Source organism: Oenanthe melanoleuca, chromosome 3, assembly GCF_029582105.1.
Source record: "Oenanthe melanoleuca isolate GR-GAL-2019-014 chromosome 3, OMel1.0, whole genome shotgun sequence".
Classification (NCBI taxonomy): domain Eukaryota; kingdom Metazoa; phylum Chordata; class Aves; order Passeriformes; family Muscicapidae; genus Oenanthe; species Oenanthe melanoleuca.
Genome location: NC_079336.1, coordinates 39,881,222 through 39,902,970, shown reverse-complemented (window position 1 = coordinate 39,902,970; position 21,749 = coordinate 39,881,222). Strand labels below are relative to the sequence as shown.

The 21,749-nt window shown below is 34.6% G+C and overlaps 1 protein-coding gene across 2 annotated transcripts in view; it reads right to left on the bottom strand.

The window, feature by feature from the left end:
• The window catches only part of GRIK2 (glutamate ionotropic receptor kainate type subunit 2), a 356,624-nt gene that overhangs the window by 20,938 nt on the left and 313,937 nt on the right, over positions 1–21,749 (bottom strand). For both annotated transcript variants that reach the window (XM_056488408.1, XM_056488407.1), the window contains one exon: positions 13,551–13,776. In XM_056488408.1, the coding sequence (XP_056344383.1) occupies positions 13,551–13,776 (226 nt within the window). The remainder of the gene's footprint in view (positions 1–13,550; positions 13,777–21,749) is intronic.

The window sequence follows — 21,749 nt, the reverse complement described above, 5'->3', positions numbered from 1 at the left end:
CAGTCTGAATGTTCTGCCACCAAACTGCTTGCATGCTTAGTGATACCATATTTGAAAGTTTTGGGGGTTTAATTGTTCTATTATCCCCACTCATCTGTCACCATAGCAAAGGTTTCCTTTGCTTTTACAAGACAAAATTCAGCTCAGTCCTTTGGATCAGACACTCCTTCCTAGGAGATAACTGGTGACACACCATGTGGAGTTCAGTTCAGGTTTAGCCATAACTGTGGAGTAGGTGTTTAGATTATGAGGAACCAAGGAAAACTATTTCCTTCAGAGCCTGAGAAACCTTCCAGGAATCTAGAGTACAGTCAGCACTCAATAATAAAGACTGATAGTCACAGTTATTACATGCTGTAGGAAAGTATTGGGTACAGGCTGTAAGAGAAGCACTTAATTCATCTCCACAGAAATGTTTTTGTTTTTAAAGTTACAGCCACCTCAGCTTCTTAACCCTCTTTGCCTTCTCTAAGCAGGATGGGAAAGAAGGGTCAATATAGTTTGATTCACTCTTTCTATCTGTGGGTTCTAAAAACTCCAAGAAATATTTGAAGAAAGAAAAGGGATTCTCTCAGTTCCCAGTCCCTGGTTACATTTTAAAAATCATTTTTCTGATGAAAAAAAAAATCAGAGCCTTTAGATTCTTATTTTTAACTCAAACAATTTCTGTTACATTAGCATTATAATATTTTAATATTAGACATGGAGTAAACAGAAAATATTCATTAAATTGCAGTTACTATAATGGAAAATCCTCAGTAGATGTTTACTGTTTAACTAGATGTTCAGCCATCTAAATTATCTCTTATCTAAATTAAAACTGCAAACATTCAAAACAAAATCCAAATCAAATCTAGTCACTATTCCTTTATTAAAAAAAAAAAATATATATATATGTACATATATGTATATATATAGATATGTATGTATTAATCTTTGAGTTATAGGTATGGCTTGGGAAACAAAAGTTGCTGGTAAGTCATGACACACTTAAAATCAGTATTTTATGCTAAATGTAATCAATCCACTTTCTCAGGTGGTGTGTTCTCTAATTATTTTCACTTCTTCGCACTCATACCCATTTGCAGCTGAGGCTAATTTCTGGACATTTCTTTTTAGTACCATTGTTTTAAAGTTCATATAGGTATATAAAGCTGAAATGTAACAAGGATGGATGATGTAGCTGAGATTTACATATTATTCTCCCACACATAAATATGCAAAATAATTTATATCAAAGTTTGATGAATATTTGAGAGTTGGAAATACAGTAGCCATTAAGCAAATGTCATGTTCATAGGTACTTATGGTTTTAGGACAGGGAAAGGAACATACTTAAAAATATTAATTTGCAACTAGCTTAAAACATATCTATCCTCCTCAGTGAGTGCATTAGAAAACAAAACAAAACAGGATAATTGCTGCCTACAATGAATAATTCAAATAAATCACTACAATAACAGGTTTAATAATAAATACACACTTTCTTTTTGTAGTACCAAGATAACTTGAACGGAATGAAGATGTTTATAGATTTTTTTTTTTTACTGTTTTTAAGTACTCAGATGATTATTAAATTACTGTATTAGCCATTTCAGCTCTAATTTTGTTTTCCTTTTTTTGGCTCAGATTAGTTTTTTCAGCCACTCCTTAAACTATGACTATAAACTGGTGTAGAGTACATCTCTTAGACAGATTTAACAAATGAATGTTAGTAACATTTTTCATAAACTCTTCATGCATTTTAACGTCACAGACAATTTGAGAAGATCATAATCATAATACACTGTTATCTCTTTACCACTGTTGAATTGCACAGCTGCAGAGTGGAAACATATCTGTTGAAACCTCGAGTGAGAAAATCAGTGATTTTTGCCACAGATAAAAGTATTCCATATTTATACAGTGTTTTCTTTTTTCAATTCGCATTGCAAATCTGTGTCTGTGACACTCACATACGAATGGTTTGCAAATATAGCCTCATTTGAAAGAAATATTTGTCTAACCCTACCCAGCAATAAACAGATGAATTAACAAAGTTTAAAAAAATTCTACAAGTATTTCTGGTATACGTGAAGATTTTGGTCAGGCAGATAAGATTATATTGAAAGACAAGTGTAAGGTCATAACAAAACTGTCCAGAGCTGAAAACCCATTTCACACTTTTGCACAACACCCCAAGTATTTGGTGAGCTATAAGGGAAATTCTCTAAACAATTAATATCTTGCTATTAGCTGTTCTATCCTGTGTAAGAACTGAGATATGAAGTGGCCTTGGAAGCATCTAACTGCAAACCATGCAAGCACATGTGCTGGGGTGTAATACACCAGCTTTTTTCTAATTAAGGGCAATGTATCAGGCCAGAGAAATTTTAAATTTGTAGATGAGTCTTTGTCAATCCAATCCATAAACTCAGGGAATCACAGAATCATTAATTCTGAGAAGACCTCCAAGATCATCAAGTCCAGCCTTTGATCAAGCACCACCTTTTCAATTAACCTTAGCACAAAATGCAACATCCAGTTTTTCCGTGAGCACTTCAGGAATGGTGATTCCACAACTTCCCTGGATGCCCCATTTCAGTACTTGTCACCACTTCCAGCAAAGCAATTCTTCCTCATGTCCAACCAGAACCTCTCTTGGAGCAGCTTGAGGCCTTTTCCCCTTGTCCTGTTGCTAGTTACCTTGGAGAAAAGACCAACCTTCTCAAAGGTTTCCCTCAAGTCTCGTTTTCTCCAGGCTAAACAGCCCCAGCTCCCTCAGTTTCTTCTCATATGACTTACTCCTAGACCATTTACACAACATCTATGAATACCATGGACCAGGGCAGAATAACATCAACATGTAGTTTTAATAATGTCTTTGCTTTGGTTATATTTGTTTGGTTAATTCCTACTAGAAAACCTTTCTAAGGTCGGCTCACACCAGCTACAGGATGTTAAGTGTTTTGACAATTCCTTGTTGATGTAAAGCTCAGTCTCAGCATGCCTCCCAGTGCTTCAATATGCTCATAATCCTGAGGCAACTATGAAAAACAGTTCTTTCATCAAATATGTTAGCTACACAGTCTTGCATTTCAGAAATAATAAATTAACTGCTCAGACAGTTGAAATTCTAAAATTAGTTTCAATACATGGCTTGACCTGCATAAAAATAAATAATTTGCATCTTTTTTGATTCTTTTTTTTTTTTTTTTTTTTTTTTGCATTATGTTCAACTAATGAAGACAAATGTATTAATTTGTTTTAGTTATAGGAGAACTGAAGCTCAGCACTTTTATGCATGTATAAGTGATGAATATTACAGTTCAGATTATATGAAAGATTACAGACTAAGTGCAGGCAAGCATGAGTAAAAGGCATTCTGTCTTGGTACATGGTTTCCTATTTATTTCTGCAGAGACAGATTTGTTTCTATGTCTCATCCCCAAGGACTGGTTAAAAATTCTCATATTATGTAATATATATGGTCTGAAGGTAGCAAATAGCTTCAAAAGAACCAGGGTGTCCTAACAATAAAAACAAATTATTACCTACTATTATTATTATTATTATTATTATTATTATTATTATTATTATTATTGTTATTACTTCTAATACTTTAGATCTTGAAAACTATAGGCAGTAGGAAGATGTTTCCATGTTGAGTATTCATATTCAAACTGAATTTTTATTTTTTTAATTAAATAAGATTTTATAATATATACATATGAAAATTTGTACAGTTTGTAAGTAGAGTTCTGGATTGTGAGATGGAGACTTTTCTCCAGGATCAGTACTTTATAACAGGTAATAAAGATGGCTCAATATCCTGTCTCCCACACAGTTCAGCAGGAAATATCTACAGATTCTGAAATTGCAACAATGGTTAAACTGACAGCCAATGCTGACTAGGTTTCATACCTTAAAAAGTAAATCTGGGAATAGATTTACAGCAATGAACAATTTAAACTTTCAAACTATTCCCTGTTTTCAGATATGTAGAATTTTGTTTCAGTTATATCAACCAAGTGTATCATTAACAATTTTGGGGACTAAATTTATATATAATTTACCTATTATTCCTTTCAGTTTTGAAACTGCTTTTTGAAAGGTTTCTGTATCATTCATATGTGTGACTTTGCTGGTTTTGCATAAATATATTTAATCATAGATGTGTAAATAGGATAGACTTTCTGTTCACTGGCCAGTGTCAGACACAGCAGAGTTACTGCGAGAGTAGAAGCAAATCTTACTGTCTCTGTAGAGTCTAAGATGCCCTTTTTCTTTAATTTCTTCAAACAATGCAACATATATGTCTGATTTTAGAGAATTGTTTAATGTTTAAGAGAAGTAAAAATAATATTTAAGAAAAATATCCTGCCTGTATGTCCTGGAAAAAAAATGCCTAAAATTATGCTCTGCATTGATCACTGACTGCCAAATGTATGCTTTAGTTGAAATAAATGTGCCAGTAATGCTCAGTGCTCACCAGTATTGTTTTCTAGTCTTGCCTGAGATTTAAGGAAAGTTTTCAAAACTACTCTTCAAAACATGTCACCTTTTAAGATTGTTGGAGGTGTGAAAAGAGAATTATATCAGGATATGGAAAGCTACAGTAGCTATGGATAGCTACAGTAAGGACTTAACTTCAAAGAGTAAGGGATGTTTATAAACTCCAAGATCCATGGGATGCCTTTTTTTTTATTTTTATGTTTTTAGTATTAACCAGTATTACAATTTCTTGCAGCTCCTTTGCTACCATAATGTTCTTTGACTGTCAGCCTAATCCTCCAGGAGAAAAGAAAAAGAAGATAGCAAAAAAACCAAAAAACCCACAAAACTCCCCAATGTGGAGGGGATGATGCTCAAGTTCTGCAAACTTTGAGACAGAATGAATGGAAGGTATGGGAAAAGAACAGTCTTAAACATAGGGAAAATCAGTTAGACAGCTCCCCTCTGCACTGCATCTACTCACATCTGCTAAATTGCAATTGTTTCTCCTACTGAGAGGTACATTAGCCCTTTTTGAAACTACCAGAAAGCAGAGAAGTCTCTCAGGATTGTCTTCAAACTTAGAGTAACAGCTGTTTGTGCAGAAATCCCATTTTCTCTTCCACATCCACGTTTGTATACTATCACTGCTTTCTCCACACTATGAGCACTTCCAGCCTCCTTAGCAGCTAGATGAATATGAAGCAAAATAATTTCATGAAAAAAAAAAAAAGATGAACATTATTCTGCTGGTTTAGTGCACTAAACCAGCTCAAATAGCTGTCAGTTGTAGCAAAGTGAAGCAGCCCTATGGCAGTTTGACATGACAGTGAAACTTCAGCCTTACTTTTGTATTCACATATGTTAGAGATATTGTTATGCCTAGAGAGGCTTTGTTTCATGGGTTTTTGTTGATGTTTGTTTTTTTTTAGTTAGATTTTTAAAAATTTAGCAAATTATCTGGTTCACAAAATCAGATCTTTAAATCCTTGCTATTGTTTCTAATGGAAGTAAAATAAAATTAGAGGAACAGGCTGAAACTGTGCAGGCATGTTTGTGCAATGTGCAGGAACAGAGAAAAGCACCATGGAATGGAAGCATTAAGCATGTTCCTTGGCAAACACTTCTCTAGGGAAAAAAAGTATTTTCCTTCAAATGTGTCCTCAAAAAGCAGTTGGAAACGCAACAAAGAACTTTCTTTTCTTGCTGAGAAGAAAACACTTTGTCAGGACTGAATGCTGTAGGAATTGAAGTAATGTGATTGGTCTCATTACCTGTACTAAAACATATTGGGAATACTGAAGTAAGTTGAAGGCACTCAGTGATTTAAATATAACACTCTAACCCAATCCATTTGTTGTGTCTAGTAACCATGTCTAAGTGTAAAAGCAAACAGAAAGAAGATGAAAACAACAAAAATGATAAGGAAAAAAGGAAAAGTGAAAGAAAAAAAAAGATAATTAACTGTATAAAAATGACATTGAAGGAATAGGATAGAACAGAACAGAAAAGAATACTTCAGTTTAAAGAAATCTACAGCAATCATTTTGTCCAATTGCCTGACCAATCCAGGGCTGACCAAGTAAAAGTGCAATGGTTAAGGGCATTTTCCAAATGTTTCTTAGACATTGCTAGGCTTTGGGTATCAACCACCTCTCTGGAAAGTTCATTCCACCCTTTGACCACCCTCTGGATAAAGAAATGCTTCCTAATGTCCAGTCTAAACCTCTCCTGGTGCAGCTTTGAACCATTCCCACAGATCCTATTCAGGCATGATATTGAAAATAGCAAAGCTCTGGTCTTTTAAAAGCTAGACAAAACATAGGGGACAACATCCTACACATCTATAGGATGTCAAAGTGCTAGTAATATATTTACAAGGCATTTACCCTTATTTTATCTACTTTTCATTTTGCAGGCAAGCCCCAAAAGTAAACTAATTTTTAGACGTTTACAAAAAACAAAAGAACAAAAAATAAAAACAAAACAAAAAACAAAACAAAACAAAACAAAAAAAAAAAAAAACAGGCTGCAAAATCTGTCTGGAACAATAAATGTAGCATGGAAGGAGGATGACTAAACTCTTATGGGAGAGTTAAGACTATTCTTTTCACTTGCTGTTGCATATTTAGGAAAAGAATAATATGTTTGTTTGTATTTTTAATACATTAAGCTATAATATTTGAAACTACAAGCATCTATTAAAAGATGTGTCTTGAGTAATTTATATGCCCCACTGTGCCTGATTTAAAATTTTCTGTATTTGGAAACTTGTCCTTAAAAAAGGTAGGTAGTGAAATATTTTGTAAAATACCTGCATTAAGAACATGGTCAGATCAGCTAAAAAATTCAGTATTGTAACATAAAATATTTTGCTGTGAATACTTCTTTTAGGTCCCTCCATAGAGATAGAACAGATAATATAAATCAGCTGAATCTATACATAGTTCCAGGATACAACATGAGAATTAACTGCTATGCCTTTGTTGATTAAATGATTTATTTTTTAAAATTCTCTTTGAAATCCACAACCTTCCTACTGAGGTAGGAAAAATGCTATTGTATTTAATTTATTAATGGCTTAGATAGATATAAATAATTAATAAAGTCATATTCCTAGGGAAGATATCAAGTAGCAGGTCATAAATTATTGTCTGAAATTCTTTTTTTTCTGCATTGGAATCCTTAAGAGAGCAGAGTGTGAAATACTCCTTCTAGATTCTATGACTGATGAAATTATATTAATTTTACTATCTTCAAAATCCACATACTCCAAAAAACATTTTACTTAAATGTTACACAGCTGACAGAAATTCAAAAAAATTACTAAAGAAAGGAAAATAACCCCAGCCTTCCCTATGATTTTACAAAAATAAAATTTAAAAATGTTAAGATTGGCTACATTATGCAAAAATGCATAAAGAAATGCCTACATGTAAGTGATGAGCACATTACTGAGCTGGCTAAAGAGTTTTTTTGGAATTCATATGTGAGTTGGCTCAATTTTGAGAATCTCTTAGAACAATGTGGTGTGAAAAATATGGGGTTTTGTGTGAAAGGTAAAAATGTCTGTTAAAAAACTAGATTTTATTTGATATTTCATTTGAATTTGCAGAAAAGAGAGCTTCATTTAAAAAGGCACCTCTGAATCAATAGAACATGAGACTCTTGAAGTTTTGTTTCATGCTTTGAACTTAAGTGAGTGTGCTGATATCTGGGGCCTGCAGTCAATGCATTTCTGCTGGAAGAACCATTTGTCACTTTCAAAATGTCAAAGGCATTACTTTGCATATATCTCCACACACACAGAGTTTGTCTGGCATATACCAACAGGATACTCCCCATCTGCCACGTAGAGGCAGATGATCTGAAAGGTGCATGCTCAGTAGATCTATTCATATGGAATCAGTTCCAAATATCCACTTGTCAGCCATCTATGTGCTCCAGGTCCAACACAGAAGCAAATGGCAGTTGGGTAGAAAATCTGCCCAAGCCAGATGGGAAGTAGCCTGCTGTCAAACATTCTGAAGAGAAACGGGAATTTAGAAAAGTAAGAACCTGACACACCATCCCAGAGAGATGAAGTATGTTTTTTTCCAAAAGATGATTTCAACTATGTTCCTTTCAATTGGAAAGTAGAAAATTGAAATGAAAAAAAAAAAAAAAAAAAAAAAAAAGTAAAGAAAAAAGAAAAAAACCCAAGAAAAGGGGAAAGTAGCTTCACATAGCATTAAGGCTTTAACATGAAGTGTAAAAAAGCTGCATTTCTAAGATACTTCACATTAGAAAAGATGTTAATAAATATTCCTTATGGAAAATAGCATTTGACACTTAATATTACTGTGTTTTACAGCATGTTGACCATAGGAAATTTACATTAACTACATTTCAGTGGGACATAAAAAGTAGATTTCTGGATAGTTCAGGTTTTCTTGAAAAAAATGCCACAATTTCTTTTTGATAGGATGACTGTAAGGATTCGGAAGTATTGTAAACATTTAGGAGCTCAGCACAATGGTAAATTTAGGCCCAGTTGGGTTTTATTCAAGAACAACCCAAATTTTAAACAAGGATGAAATGGGAAATCGAGACTACTGGAAATGACAATAAACATTCAGATTATCAGTAATGGGAAGTATACCCAAAGGGTTTGTTCTCCCTCCCTCCTCCTCTCCCACTACCTCTTTGTTAACTTTTTTTGTGTCTTTTTAATCTCTTCTTCCCTCCTTACCTCACCTCATTCCTTTCTTGAGCATCAATATTAGATGGTGAGGTGAATGCCCCCACAAAGACAAATTCCAACCACTGAAAGACACTTAAGTGCATTTCTAATAGATAATTGTGGATGATACATATCCATATTATTAGAATATCATAGAAATTAGGAAGCAGCTATACACCATGTAGACAACTATATGCAAATAATTTTCCTTTCTGCCAGATTCACTGATGAAGAACAAAAATAGTGCCACCTGATAAAACATGCCAGAATAAAGCAAATAAAAACCCCTTGCATGAGGATCTTCAAACTGGAAGATAAAAGGAAAAAAAAAAAAGGAAACAAGGGTTCTCTAACAGAGCAACTATTATACTCTTGGTTTCAAAGCTATAAACAATATTGCAAAGATAGAAAACAAAACAAACACAACCTATTATAGAGGTCTCCCTTATCTGCTCCAAAGATATCACAAGATATCTCATCCCAGATTTGTTGTTCTCTTTTCATTATTAATCAAGTGATTTTAGCCTAGCATCAGAAGTGGCTGACTGAAAATGAATTCTGGTATATACAAAACTTTAATTTAAAAACAAATATCATGACAATCAGTCATTGTATGCATAATTTACCAAATTCACACTCCCTAGTTTATATTTCACTGCTGCAAAGATACCATACAGAATTCTGCTTTGCACCTGTTTCAAGTATCACTTATCTTGTTGATTTTAAAGATGTGAGTTGATTCTGATCCTATTTTTTCACCAAAATAACATTGTTTCCAATTTTCTTCCTCAAAGTCACATTTTAGCAGTCTAAACTTTCTTCACTAATGCTTTTAGTGGAAATGAAACAATCATGTAAACTCATATTTTGCTTATCCATTTTTTGGGAAAGAATTGATACCCATGCATTGTCTGATAGGTTTGTTTTTTTCTTCTCATCTTGTTCAACTTTCTTTCTCTAAATTTAAAATATTAACATCATGAGCAGAAAGCTTTCACTGCAGTACTCTAAACTGGTGCTATATTTGTTTGGTTGCATTTTCTAGGTGATTATCTTGTCATAAACTGATAGCATATTTTTCTGTCAGAAAAGCCTTTAGCTCTTTTTCTTGTAGCTGCTTAAACTCAGGAAAATTATGTTCTCACTAATTATTGTTCTATTGTCCTCAAAATAATCAAGATATATTGCACCAACTTCATTTGGTGCTGTTCTCCAAAGGTAACCATACCCTTTTTACTGAAGTCAACATAAGACCTTTAGCAACTCCTTCCTACAAAGTTAACCTTGTGTGCAGAGCTTCTGCAATTTCAAGTCACTATTCCAGGAGATAAACCGGATTTTTGTAAATTTTGCAGATGACTTCTATGTCTTTCCAACACCATGCCTGTAATACCATATGAAGTTTAAAAAGGGCAAGTGCTGGATTCTGCACCTGGGAGAGGGTAACCCTGGTTGTGTGTAAAGACCAGGGCAAAAGAGGCTGGAGAGCAGCTCTATGGAAAGGGAGCTGGGGTCCTGGTTGATGATGAGTGGAACATGGGGCAGCAGTGCCCTGGCAGCCAGGAGAACCAGCCCTGTGCTGGGGAGCATCAGGCACAGCATCACCAGCCAGGCAAGGGAGGGGATTGTCCTGCTCTGCTCTGGGCTGGGGCAGCCTCACCTCCAGTGCTGGGGTCAGTTTTGGGCACTGCAACATAAGACATTTAACTATTAGAGAGCATCCAAAAGAGGACCACAAAGACAGTGAAGGATCTGGAGGAAAAGCTTTATAAGAAGCACTTGGTTGGTTCAGCCTGGAGGAGACTGAGGGGAGGCCCCATTGAGGTTAAAACTTCCTCATGAGGGGAAGAGACAGGGCAGGTACAGATCCTTTCACTGTGGTGACCAGTGACAAGACTAGAAACAAAATGAAGCTGGGTCAGGGGACATTCAGATTTGATATCAGGAAATGGTTCTTTACCCAGAGGGTGGCCGAGCACTGGAACAAGTTCCCCAAGGAAGTGGGCACAGCATCAAGCCTGTCTGAGTTCAAGAAGTGTTTTGACAATGCTCTCAGGCACATGGTGTCATTTTTAGAGTGACCTGCTCAGGGTCATGACTTGGACTCAATGATCCTGATGGGTCCCTTCCAACACAGCATATTCTGTGATTCTATGATTCAATAAACACAAGTAGTTCTTCTCAAACAACAAGTAGTTGCTTCTCAAACAGGCAAAAGCAGCTGTGTTTATTTTGTATGTGAAGCCATTACACTGCAGTTTTCCCAGCACTTGACAAGTTACTCATAGGATTTTTAACTCCAAAAAGATATTACTTAGTTGCACCTCTATAAACTTCTTTCATAGTCATTAAATAATGATGTAATCTACTTCTATAGATATAGCCATGTCATGAATTCTTTTAAAGTCTCCAGAATTATTTTCCTGTAGAAATGAGATTAACTATTATGCATGAGAATATTTTGCATTATCCACTGCTCTGTAATACTTTTTAGCTTCAATAATGCAAAATATTTAACAAAACTATTCTGACAGACACCATGGAAATGCTTCTTCATAAGGATGCCTTTCAAATATATGTGCAAACTATGCATCATTCTAGCAGAGGCTGCACAATCCCTTTCCTCCAAGACTGTGCACCTAATACACAGGATAAAAACTCATTATAAATGTCAGCTCCCTCAGCAGCATTTTATAGATACTGACGAAATATTGGATTACTCTCTTATTCTTAGCTCTTCTGGGAAAGCCCCAGATGCTATTTTGCTCTACCTTTTGTGAAAAAGTTTACTTTACATCCTATTTTACATTCTGTTCTATTTTTCTTTATGAAGCTGTCATCTTTTCTTCAGATCTTTCTTCAATTTTTTTTTGTTAAGTTTAAGCTATTTCAACTCTTATTTTACTTCTTTTGGTGGCTGCTGATTCTTGCAGGTATGTCCTCTATTTGTTTCCTCTTGATTCAAGAGAACTGTCAGCTCACATATCCCCTTGTACAACACTATTATTTCTCCTGACACAGATAATTTGTTGTTACTTGGAATCTTGCAGATGAATAAGAGCTGCATACTATTTCTGATACGACTCAAAGTTAGTGAAGAAATAGTGCCTTCTGTTCCCATATAAAGCAGGGAGCAAAGACCAACAGACAGTTTACTCAGCTTCCTTGCTTCTTTACTTCCAACATTTCTTCCCCTAAACTTAAACTCCAGGATTCTGTTCCTGGATTTATCACTATTTAAAAGCTGTTTTTTTCTGGTGTTTATTATGCTTCTCTGACTTACACATAAACAGAACAATTTCTAGAGTGTTTTGGTCTCTCTGATTCCTATCAGTTTGGCATTTCAATGTTGACTTAAATTTCTGGTGCATGCCTCAGATGCCTCATGAATTTGCATTCGGATTATTCAAAGACTATAAACTGTCTCGAAGATTTGATCATCTCCAAACTAAGCCTAAAAGAAAGGTGGGTTTTATCATCAAAATAAAAAAAAGGTTTATAAATAAGAAGATATAAGATGCCAAAAAGACCAGCAGGGCTGAAATCCAGTCCATTCTGTCATTTGCACTGTCTATAGAATATATTCAGCAATACAAGAGCCACAATAAAACATGGTAGAAAAAATTGTATGAATCAAAACTAGATTCCTAACAAGTAACTGTTCAAAGACAGAATGAATGGAATCATAATTTCTTCAGCAAGTTTCAATTACATAGAAAATTACTGAAATAATGAAAATTTCAAAGATGTTACTGCAGTAACAGTAAATATATCCAATATATAGGCAAATATGTATTTGATAGTACTAGGAACCTCTTCATCCAAGATATTCCAGTAAACTGTATTTCTTAACATTACTTTCCATGTGCTTGATTTATAGTACTGGACATAACTTTCCTAGTACAATGATTTAGCATGTTATTAACATGAATAAAAGCAGTATCAAATGGAAGACCTACCTGGGAAAAAATAAAAGCATATCCATATCAATCACAAAACTTTAAATTCTTGATCAAAATGAAGTTTAAATAAATATTTGCCTGATAAAAAAGTCAGCTTAACCACCTCACATCATTAAGTAGAATTATTGTGACGTACTCACAGTCTTTGTGTTGCACCATTTTTATTCCCATCTGATCTGAAATCTAAAGCCAGATCTTCACCTCGTGCTCTTGAAAAAAATCATTGTGTTCAGTGGGTACTCAGTTCTTGCTGAATCCCATTCTGTGGATTCTAGGAGCCAAGTTACAGCCAAGCTAATAGCTGTAGTGGGCTTTTAATCTTGCAACTAAAGTTTTGTACTTAGTAAAAAGCAGCTGACCTGGAAAATACTTAAAGAATTGCAATTGCCAAACCAATATGCAAACCCATATTCCACAAGGCTAAATCAATATTTATTTTGTCTGTGGTGTGGTATGAAATCTTTCCTCCACTTTTAGTAATCCCAGGGATTAGCCCTCTCACTTTAAAAGAGCCAGCCTCATTTGCTAATGCAAGCCTTCCACTACTAGGACTTTTTCTCTAAACAAAGAGATCAACATCTCTAAAACTTTTTTTTTATAAAATAAAGTACTGCGAATAGAACTTCTGTTGCTGCTGTTGTTGAGCATACGGAAAGCACTATGTAAGACAAATTTATCACATGAAAATATCCAACTATATATAAGGTAACAACTGTTTTCTGTTTGGAACATACAATAAAATCCATTAATACTGACAAAATATGTATTGTGCTTGGTTGTGAAAAAGAAAATAAAGGCGATGTAGAGAAAGGAACAGTGTAGGGGATGTTTCCTATGCTGCTGCAGCAGCTAAGATTAATGAACAGAGAGCAAGTGGTTGGCACATCACGTACCCATGGGAGTTCCAACGCCGTAACCTTTGGAGTCTATCAGGCCTCCAATCTGTGTCAAGTTACAGTTCCTCTGTGTGACAAACTCAATGGTTGTCGACTCCATTAGAAATGCGTAATCAGAGGTAAGCACGCGTTGGATTCCTTCTTCATTACTTTTGACAAGTACTGACTGCCTCCTGCTGCTCATGAAGGCCCACATCTTGTCATAAGTGGAGATTTTGGATTTCTGAAAGACAAATATTAAATGCAATGTGAATAAGAATAATATGCTTGTACGAGTGAAAACAAACTAAGTTTGGGTATTGCTCTTCTCCCAGATTTTACTTCATCAAGTTTTACAAGGCAATTTTCTAAGGATGCCTGTACCTTTCTGGACAGATTGTCAAGTGTGAAATATCTGTTGTTGACCTATTTCTATTGTTTTTATGTTTTTATGCAGGAGGAAAGCTTACAAGTACTTCAGGTCAGTGGAAAACTGCTAAGTATTTCACTCTAGCAAAGATAATCAGCTACGTTGAGTTTTGTAGGAGACCGTGGATTCTGGCACAAACGAAATTCCACTCTTATTTCAATCACTCAGCTGAACAGTTCTAAAAACCTAATGCATAGCGTGGCAATCTGCAGGAATCCAAGTGCTTACAGATGGCAGTGTATGGAGAAAGTTGTGAAGGAGAGGGCAGATAACATTTTATCTCTCATGCATGACAAAAATACTTGGAGTAAGATTTTAGGTAACAGGTAATATCACTCTCTGGCTAGTTTCCCTTACAGAAACAGACTACTGGAAGTCCTAAAAATTAATATGTGTTTTCTGATTTAAGATTTCCAGAATACAAAGAACTGTTGTGGCAGGAAGGGAGTCAGTAATTTGGGAGAAAGGACTTAGTAGTTTGGAAGAAATTGATGCTGTACGAGTACAGAGGAGTTGCTTCCTTTTTTTCACCTGAGTTGGTTTAAAAAGAAGGTAATTACCTCCTCTAATTCTTGTAAAACACAGTGCTTAAGAGATCTTAATGACTGGGTAAACTAAACTTATTAGAAATACTGAACAATCTATATCACATTTGTCTGTTTAATAACACTGCAAACTCAAGATATATAAGAAAATGTTCGGTAGTGTTAAATTTGCCTAGTAAAAAATGTAGAAATACCATGTAAACACTAGTATTATCAGGCTTTTTAAGGTGTCTTTCCTCTTATAACATCAGACTTAAACATATTGCTGTCATCAGCTCCGGAAGAAATACTAAACAAAGATTGACACTACAAACAGTTTTGAAGTTCAGATGATTGACAGACAGAAATTCTGAACTTCAAAAGAGAATTAGCAGTGTATGTGGAATGAAAAGAAGATTTATTTGGAAAAAAAGAGATTACTTTTCCCTTCTGCTGAGATACAGTGCAAGAGTTCTTTCACTGTACCTGGGGACTTAGCAAACCAGGCATTTGGACTAAGTCTAGTGTCAATGCTAAGAAAACTGAAGATTTTTAGGGCTCTACATTTTGCACATTGTAATTGTACTGAACAATATATAATCTGGGCCTGATTGCAAGAGATTTTAGTAACAATGAAAGAGGAAAGCATTTTTCTTCAGAATATTCTGTGGACACATAGAATAGACAACCACACAGGGTCTCTCCTCATAGTTTTTGTTTTTTAAAAATCATATAACTCTTGCAAGCATTTAATATTGCATTGTAGTATAATATACTTCAAGAAAAGCTTATCAGCTTTGTAGGAATCTAAGTCAATGTGTAATACAGACAAGGTGGAAAGAAATGTTTTTTAGTATTTGTAAAATTTTACCCAAAACCCTTATTTAATTATTTTTATCATACAGTCTTTATCCCAGTAAATATTTTAGCTACTATAAATAATCTAAGAAATATAAAACAATGGCAGAGAAAACAATTTTAGTATGGTTAGATGCACATTGCTGACACATGTTGGGAGGGGGAAGCCAAATAAGATACAACAAAAAAAAAAAATAACGATGGAACCGTAACACTTATGTATTTTTCTATTTTTGTTGAGAAAAAAAACCCCAAAAAACTCCAGGATGAAAAAATATTAGTAAGGGGAATGATTGCTTTCTACTCAGTCATTAGAATGTGAAATAAATATAATATCCTTTAAAGGACAGAATGTTCCTATTATAAGGACTGATTTAATCAGCTAGGACAAAGCCACTGCTCCTATTGAAAAGAAAAGAAAAAAGGTTATCAACAAAGTCAGAGAAAGCTCCTGCACAGAACAGCTCATTTACTGGAATAATTAAAATTAAAAGAAAACATTAAAACAGTCTACACATTATTAATGAAGAAGAGAACACAAAAATCTAGAATACCAGCTCACATGGCTCACACTGTAAAGTTGACAAGGGTGACAGAAAGTGCACGAAAAGTGAATGATACTTTCTTCCACCCCTAAAAGCTGAAACTATGCCAGGGAATAATGCCATTCTACTTTTGAACCTTATGTTTTTGCTTTTTGTTTTTTTTAATGCATAAACTTTTTTTTTTTTTTTTTTTTTTTTCAATCTTCCATTTAAGAACCATCTTCATTTGATTTAGGAAAATATAACCACAAATAGTTGTCCTATGTTTGCCAAAATACTCAGCAGACACATAGGTGAAAATCAAGAAGTCAGAACAATGAAAAGCACCAGGAGCCCATTTGACATTGAATTAGAGATAGTGACACTCCAACATGCTTCCTGTGGTTATGACTGTATCATTCATACTGTTAGAAGCAGATGATGCAATTTACATTGTTTCCACCTTCCTTCACTGTGTGCAAATCAATCTGGTTAATCAAGCTATATACTCCATCAATGAAGTGTATTATTTTATCTGGGTTAGCTCATCATACTGTTTCATCTAACTGGAAATCACTGTCGAGAAATCCAACCTAACTTGAAATCAACTGGAAATGATGTTTGTATAAGATAACTTGTGGTGACATGATTTACCATGCTTGTGCTCCCTCAGGAATGCTGAACACAATGTAGAGTAGTAAGAAAGCTGCCTATGCCTTGAATTTCACAAGAAGAAAAAAGACAACTAACTAACTAACAGGAAAGCTGGAAGTGAAAAGATAAGCAAATCTAGAAACTCATCTCAACATCGAACCTGATGCATAAAATGGTAGCTCTCACAATGACACTCAGAGAATATTGAGAGTGTCATACTCAGCATTCATGAATTAAACATCATTGGAAGATAACTGTGCTTGTCAGGGACCACAAATGGAACCATGGCAATGGCTCTAAGTTAGTCATAGTCTAATGCTATGTATAAATATGAGTATGGAAACAGAATGAGTCATTGTCAGTAATGTGTTACTTACTGCTCCATCCTGGAGCACTGGCTTGGAAAGAAATATCTGAGCAGCAGGGCCCTAGACCACAGGGTTAGAAAAATATCAGAATGTTGAAAATATGACAGAATAAACAAGGATCAAAGTACATGAAGCAGACCTCATGATGCAAGTCAAGAGTGGATAAATGCACAGTAAAAATATGCCAGGCTAATTCTGACATTTCTTTACAAAGGAAAAATTACAGACCCATTAATGGAGATTTTTATTTTAATGATAGCTTACAACTTCCTTCCTGGCTTCTAAAAGCATTTAGGTGCCACAGAAAATGATTCAGCTTTGCTTTCACTCATGGAATATTTAAACTCAAAAGACTGTAGTAACTAAGGAAAAATTGAAGGTAATTAAGATTATATTTTGAGAAAAAAAGATTTAAAAAGACAGCAACCCAGTTCTGATACATGAAAGCACTCTCCACCACATGAGAATTAAATCATCACAATCATTATGTGAGGAAAAAACCCCACAGACTCCCAATCCTACTACAGTATTTTCTATTTATGAGTATAACAGCTAACTGAATATAACAGCTTTGTGATTTTTGTTTTCCTGATCATTGCATGCTCACTGGACACAAATCAATTTTCTTAAAGTTGATTCATGCGTTTTTTTTAAAGCTAAAGGAACAATGCCCATTCATTCTGACCTTAAGTAATGGAGAAACTATGAAGTGTCACTTCTGAATGACTTCACCAAGCTCATCACTTACACATTTGCACTGACAAAAACAATGATGTATGAAAAGAGATTTAAAAAACTCCAATCTATATGAGCCTTATCAAGGTGTCCAACATTGTCTTTCAAAATATCTTTGATTACAAGGATAAGGACCGGACAGATGGAGCAGCTACAGGTGGAGGAATGGCAAAGAGAGTGTTAGTTAACATCTCAAGCCAGATTAGAACCTTGTCAAGATCTGACTGTCTCAGGGGTCAGTCCTAGACCTGATGCTACTCAGTATCTTTACAAGCAGTTGGGAAAATGGTACTGAAAACACCCTCATCAAGTTCATGGATTACATGAAACAGAGAGGAGAGGTAGAAATACTGAAAGAGCTACTGTGCAGTTAGGTCACAAAAGGCTTGAAAATTAGCATAACAGGAAATGAATGAGATTACTTTTTTATAAGAAAGATAAATTCAAAGTCTATGATGGGAAAAAGTAATCCCAAGCATCGATACTGGCTGGGAATTGGTTGGTGGCAGTGAATCTTGGCTGAAAAGGACTCATGGTCCCAAGAAGACAGCTAGCAGCCCGTCCCTGCAGCAGAAAATCAGACTGCAGGCAATACCATCAGACTATAAGCAAGCTCACAACAAAGGAAGTGATTAATCCACAATACCTGGCATTTGTCAAGCTACTTCAAGAATGTTGCATCCAGTTTTCGTCCTCTGGGTTCAAAGACATGTTAAAATTAGACAGTGCCCACCAAAGTGGTCAGAAGATTGGAGATCTTAACTTACAAATAAAAAATTTATAGAGATGTTATTCCTAGAATGGAAGGCTTACAGAGAATCTAATCACATTCTTCCATTACTAAAGAGAGTGTTAGAGAGAAGCTGAAGGTACTGTCTTCATTAAAATGTGTGGTGACAGCATAAGAGGTGACAGCCAACACTGCTAATGGGAAATTCTCTGAGAATATAAGGAAAAAATGCCTCTCCATGAGAAATACTATGTATTGGAACATGTAGCTCAGAGTGTTGCAGAATCATCTCACTGGAAATATCTAGCACCATGCACTCTGAATAAATTAATCTCAGACCATGCTTTCAATTGGAAAAGCAAATCTCCTCCAACAAGAATAAGTGACCTCTAGAGACCTTCCAACTTTGAGTTTTCATTTATTTCTTTGATTCTTTATCATTATGAACTTATGCACAGTAATTAATGAGTTTCTGGAGATTCTTCAAATTTTGACCTTGAGTAATTTCAAGAAAACAAAACAAAATATATAATTTCCTGGTTTGGGAAGAAAAAGAACACAAAACCAAACCAACCAAACAAGTGAAAACAAAAAAAAACAAACCAAAAAAACCCCCAAATCATTGTGAATTTATGTAGTTCATACATCAGGCCAAAGCACATCATTATCCAAAGGAGAGTGTTCTCCTGTGTTTCTCTCCCCTTCATTCCTCTGAAACTCGAGTAGACTCATCCCAATTGTTTCATAGATGACCATTTGAAAATCCTGAACATGAGTATAGGAATCCAATCTTAACTGTTCATGTAGTAAATTATTTTATTAATTCTTTATCCTTTTTTGTAAGTTTGGCATTTTGTTTTGACATATGACCTAAATCTACATAGTTGTGAAGTAAACTAGAATATAAATTTCTGGTGTTCTTAGTAATGGTAAAAGCACTAAAGTATCTCAAGAATTTTTCCTAAACATAAGAAGGCTAGATGTCAAGTTTAGGTGAAACAAATATTATAGTCAATCCTCTTACTTCTTGTAGATGTTCCAAAACATCTGGGATGTGTCTCCAGTATTTTAGGTCACTGAGGATTAGTACCAGAAATAAAGAAATCAACAAAGTTAATTAATGAAATACATTTCAAATCATAGTGTGACCAGCTTAAAACTGTGAGAACAAACAGCCAAAGGTAAAGAATGTTTTAGAATCCTTTAATTCTCCTGGAGTATTATAGATACAGCAAAACTCAAAGATAAGGCTATCCAAAAGAATTTGAACAGTAGAATAAATGCAAATAAATTGTACAGAAACATAAACACACTGCCTGTAGTCTCACCAAATGGAGATTTGTAAAGGCTCTTTGCTGCTGTTTAGATACCTATCAAAGACCCATGATATGTTTTCTCTGTTGTGTACTTCATATAGTTTATTATTTCTGTAATGTATATCTTTCTATGCTGATCCACCTCTCCCAGTTTTTACTATGAAACCAAATTTTCTGGAACAGGTACTGTTTTCTCCAAACAACTCAATGTTTCTGAAGGGGACAACAATGATCCATTACTAGGACTTCTGAACTAAACAGTACGATAAGGATATAAGTAATATAAGGAAATAATGATAAATACAGGAATCAGAATAAAAGATTATACTTATTATTACTTTTTTAGCTTTACGTACTTAATTTTTAGCTTTCACAAATCATTACACATCTTGTTGAAGATACTTTGTTTTAAATAGTACATTTAAATTTGTTTTAATGACCAAAACAATTTCTAGTTTCTCATAAATCTTAGTTAATTCTACACTCCAAAAGTAAGTGCTGTTTTTGAGGCAGCTAAAGCACTATAATTACTGATTTTTGACATAGCTGAGCACATTATGTGTAAAACACAATTTGGTCTTAATTGCATATCTGCACCTGATGCCTCCACAGGATTAAACAATGCCATGCACAATCCAGACCTAAATAAGCTTAGCTGTCCTCTATCACCCAACAGATAAATTTAAATTCAAGTGGGCTTCTGAGTATCATCTAATTTTTTGAACAGTTTAGCAAGTACTTATAAATACCAATTTCTTTAATACACTATTTTTTTATTATCTCCTAAAACTATTAGACTAGCTTCTCAGTCATGAGAAATGAAAAGACACTCTCTTTTTTCATCTTTTTTCATCATCATCATCCACTATAACCCTCTGACCTCAGAGAATTATTTTTCTACCTTTTTTTTTTTCTTTTTTTCCCCCCTATTTTTTCAGAACCGCTGAGGCCTGAAAACCCCTAAGTGAACCAGACAATTTAGATTTTGTTGTGTCAGCATAAAAACAATAAAAGTAATGCATACAGCATTCTCTCCTCCATAACGGCAGTTTTTATGGTCCATAGAGCACAAATGAAAAGAGGAAAGGTGTTTCTGCCAAGAATAGAGCTACAAGGAATGAAAAATGCAGTGCTCAGAGAAAGACATTTTCACTCTTGCCCTGATTGTGCTGGCTTTTTGTTTTAAAACCCAAAGATTTTGAACAAATGTTAAATATTTAAGGTAACTTATGGTTAAAAAACCCCAAACCTTAATGCTATTGAAATAAGTTTTTTCTATCAGCTTTGACCTGGAAGTAGGTAAGGACTTCATAGCTCCAAAATCACTAATGGATTTCAGAAAGCTTTCTTGTCTTTTATACAAGAATGATATATAGTCCTCCACTGAATAATAACTAACATCACAATAGTTCTTCTTGTAAAATACTGAGGAAGATGACAAGTGTCATATATCTCACACTTCTACAGGTTTTTTCCTTTATAAATAGGAATAAGAATTTAATCAAACCTAGTCTGTTTCTAAAGCATATCCTATATTCTGGATGTTTGTAAAGATAAACCTGTTCACTCTGCCTGTTCTGAGATACAAATTGCACATACAGAACTCCACACTTCATTTGCACTGTATCTGAAAACAATCTCATTTGCCAAAAGCACTGATTGCATAGTTTTATCATTGGAACTGAGCGTGAAGGTCACAAATATTACTTTAAATATTACCTCTAATAGAGCAAGAATTTGTCACAATGCCACAATTTTAACAAATGCATTCTCACAGAATCAAAATCTGTATGAGAGATGTTTGTGAAATATTTAAATCACAATTAATGTGTGCTATGCTCAAAACACTGTTGCTGTTGAGATTTGATATAAACTTATTTGGCAATATTAGAAGCCAAACTCAGCATTGCTTTGGTCAAAGATCTTTGAATGAGCAGGAGAGATAGAAAGCCTATTAATTATTTTTGGTCTTTTTTTTTTCCCCAAAAAGTACATAGTTAAAAATAAATGCTGTTTCATTGTCTTCACAGGTTTCAAAAACTTAATGGAATTTCCACTGTCATTTTTTTCCTAATGGT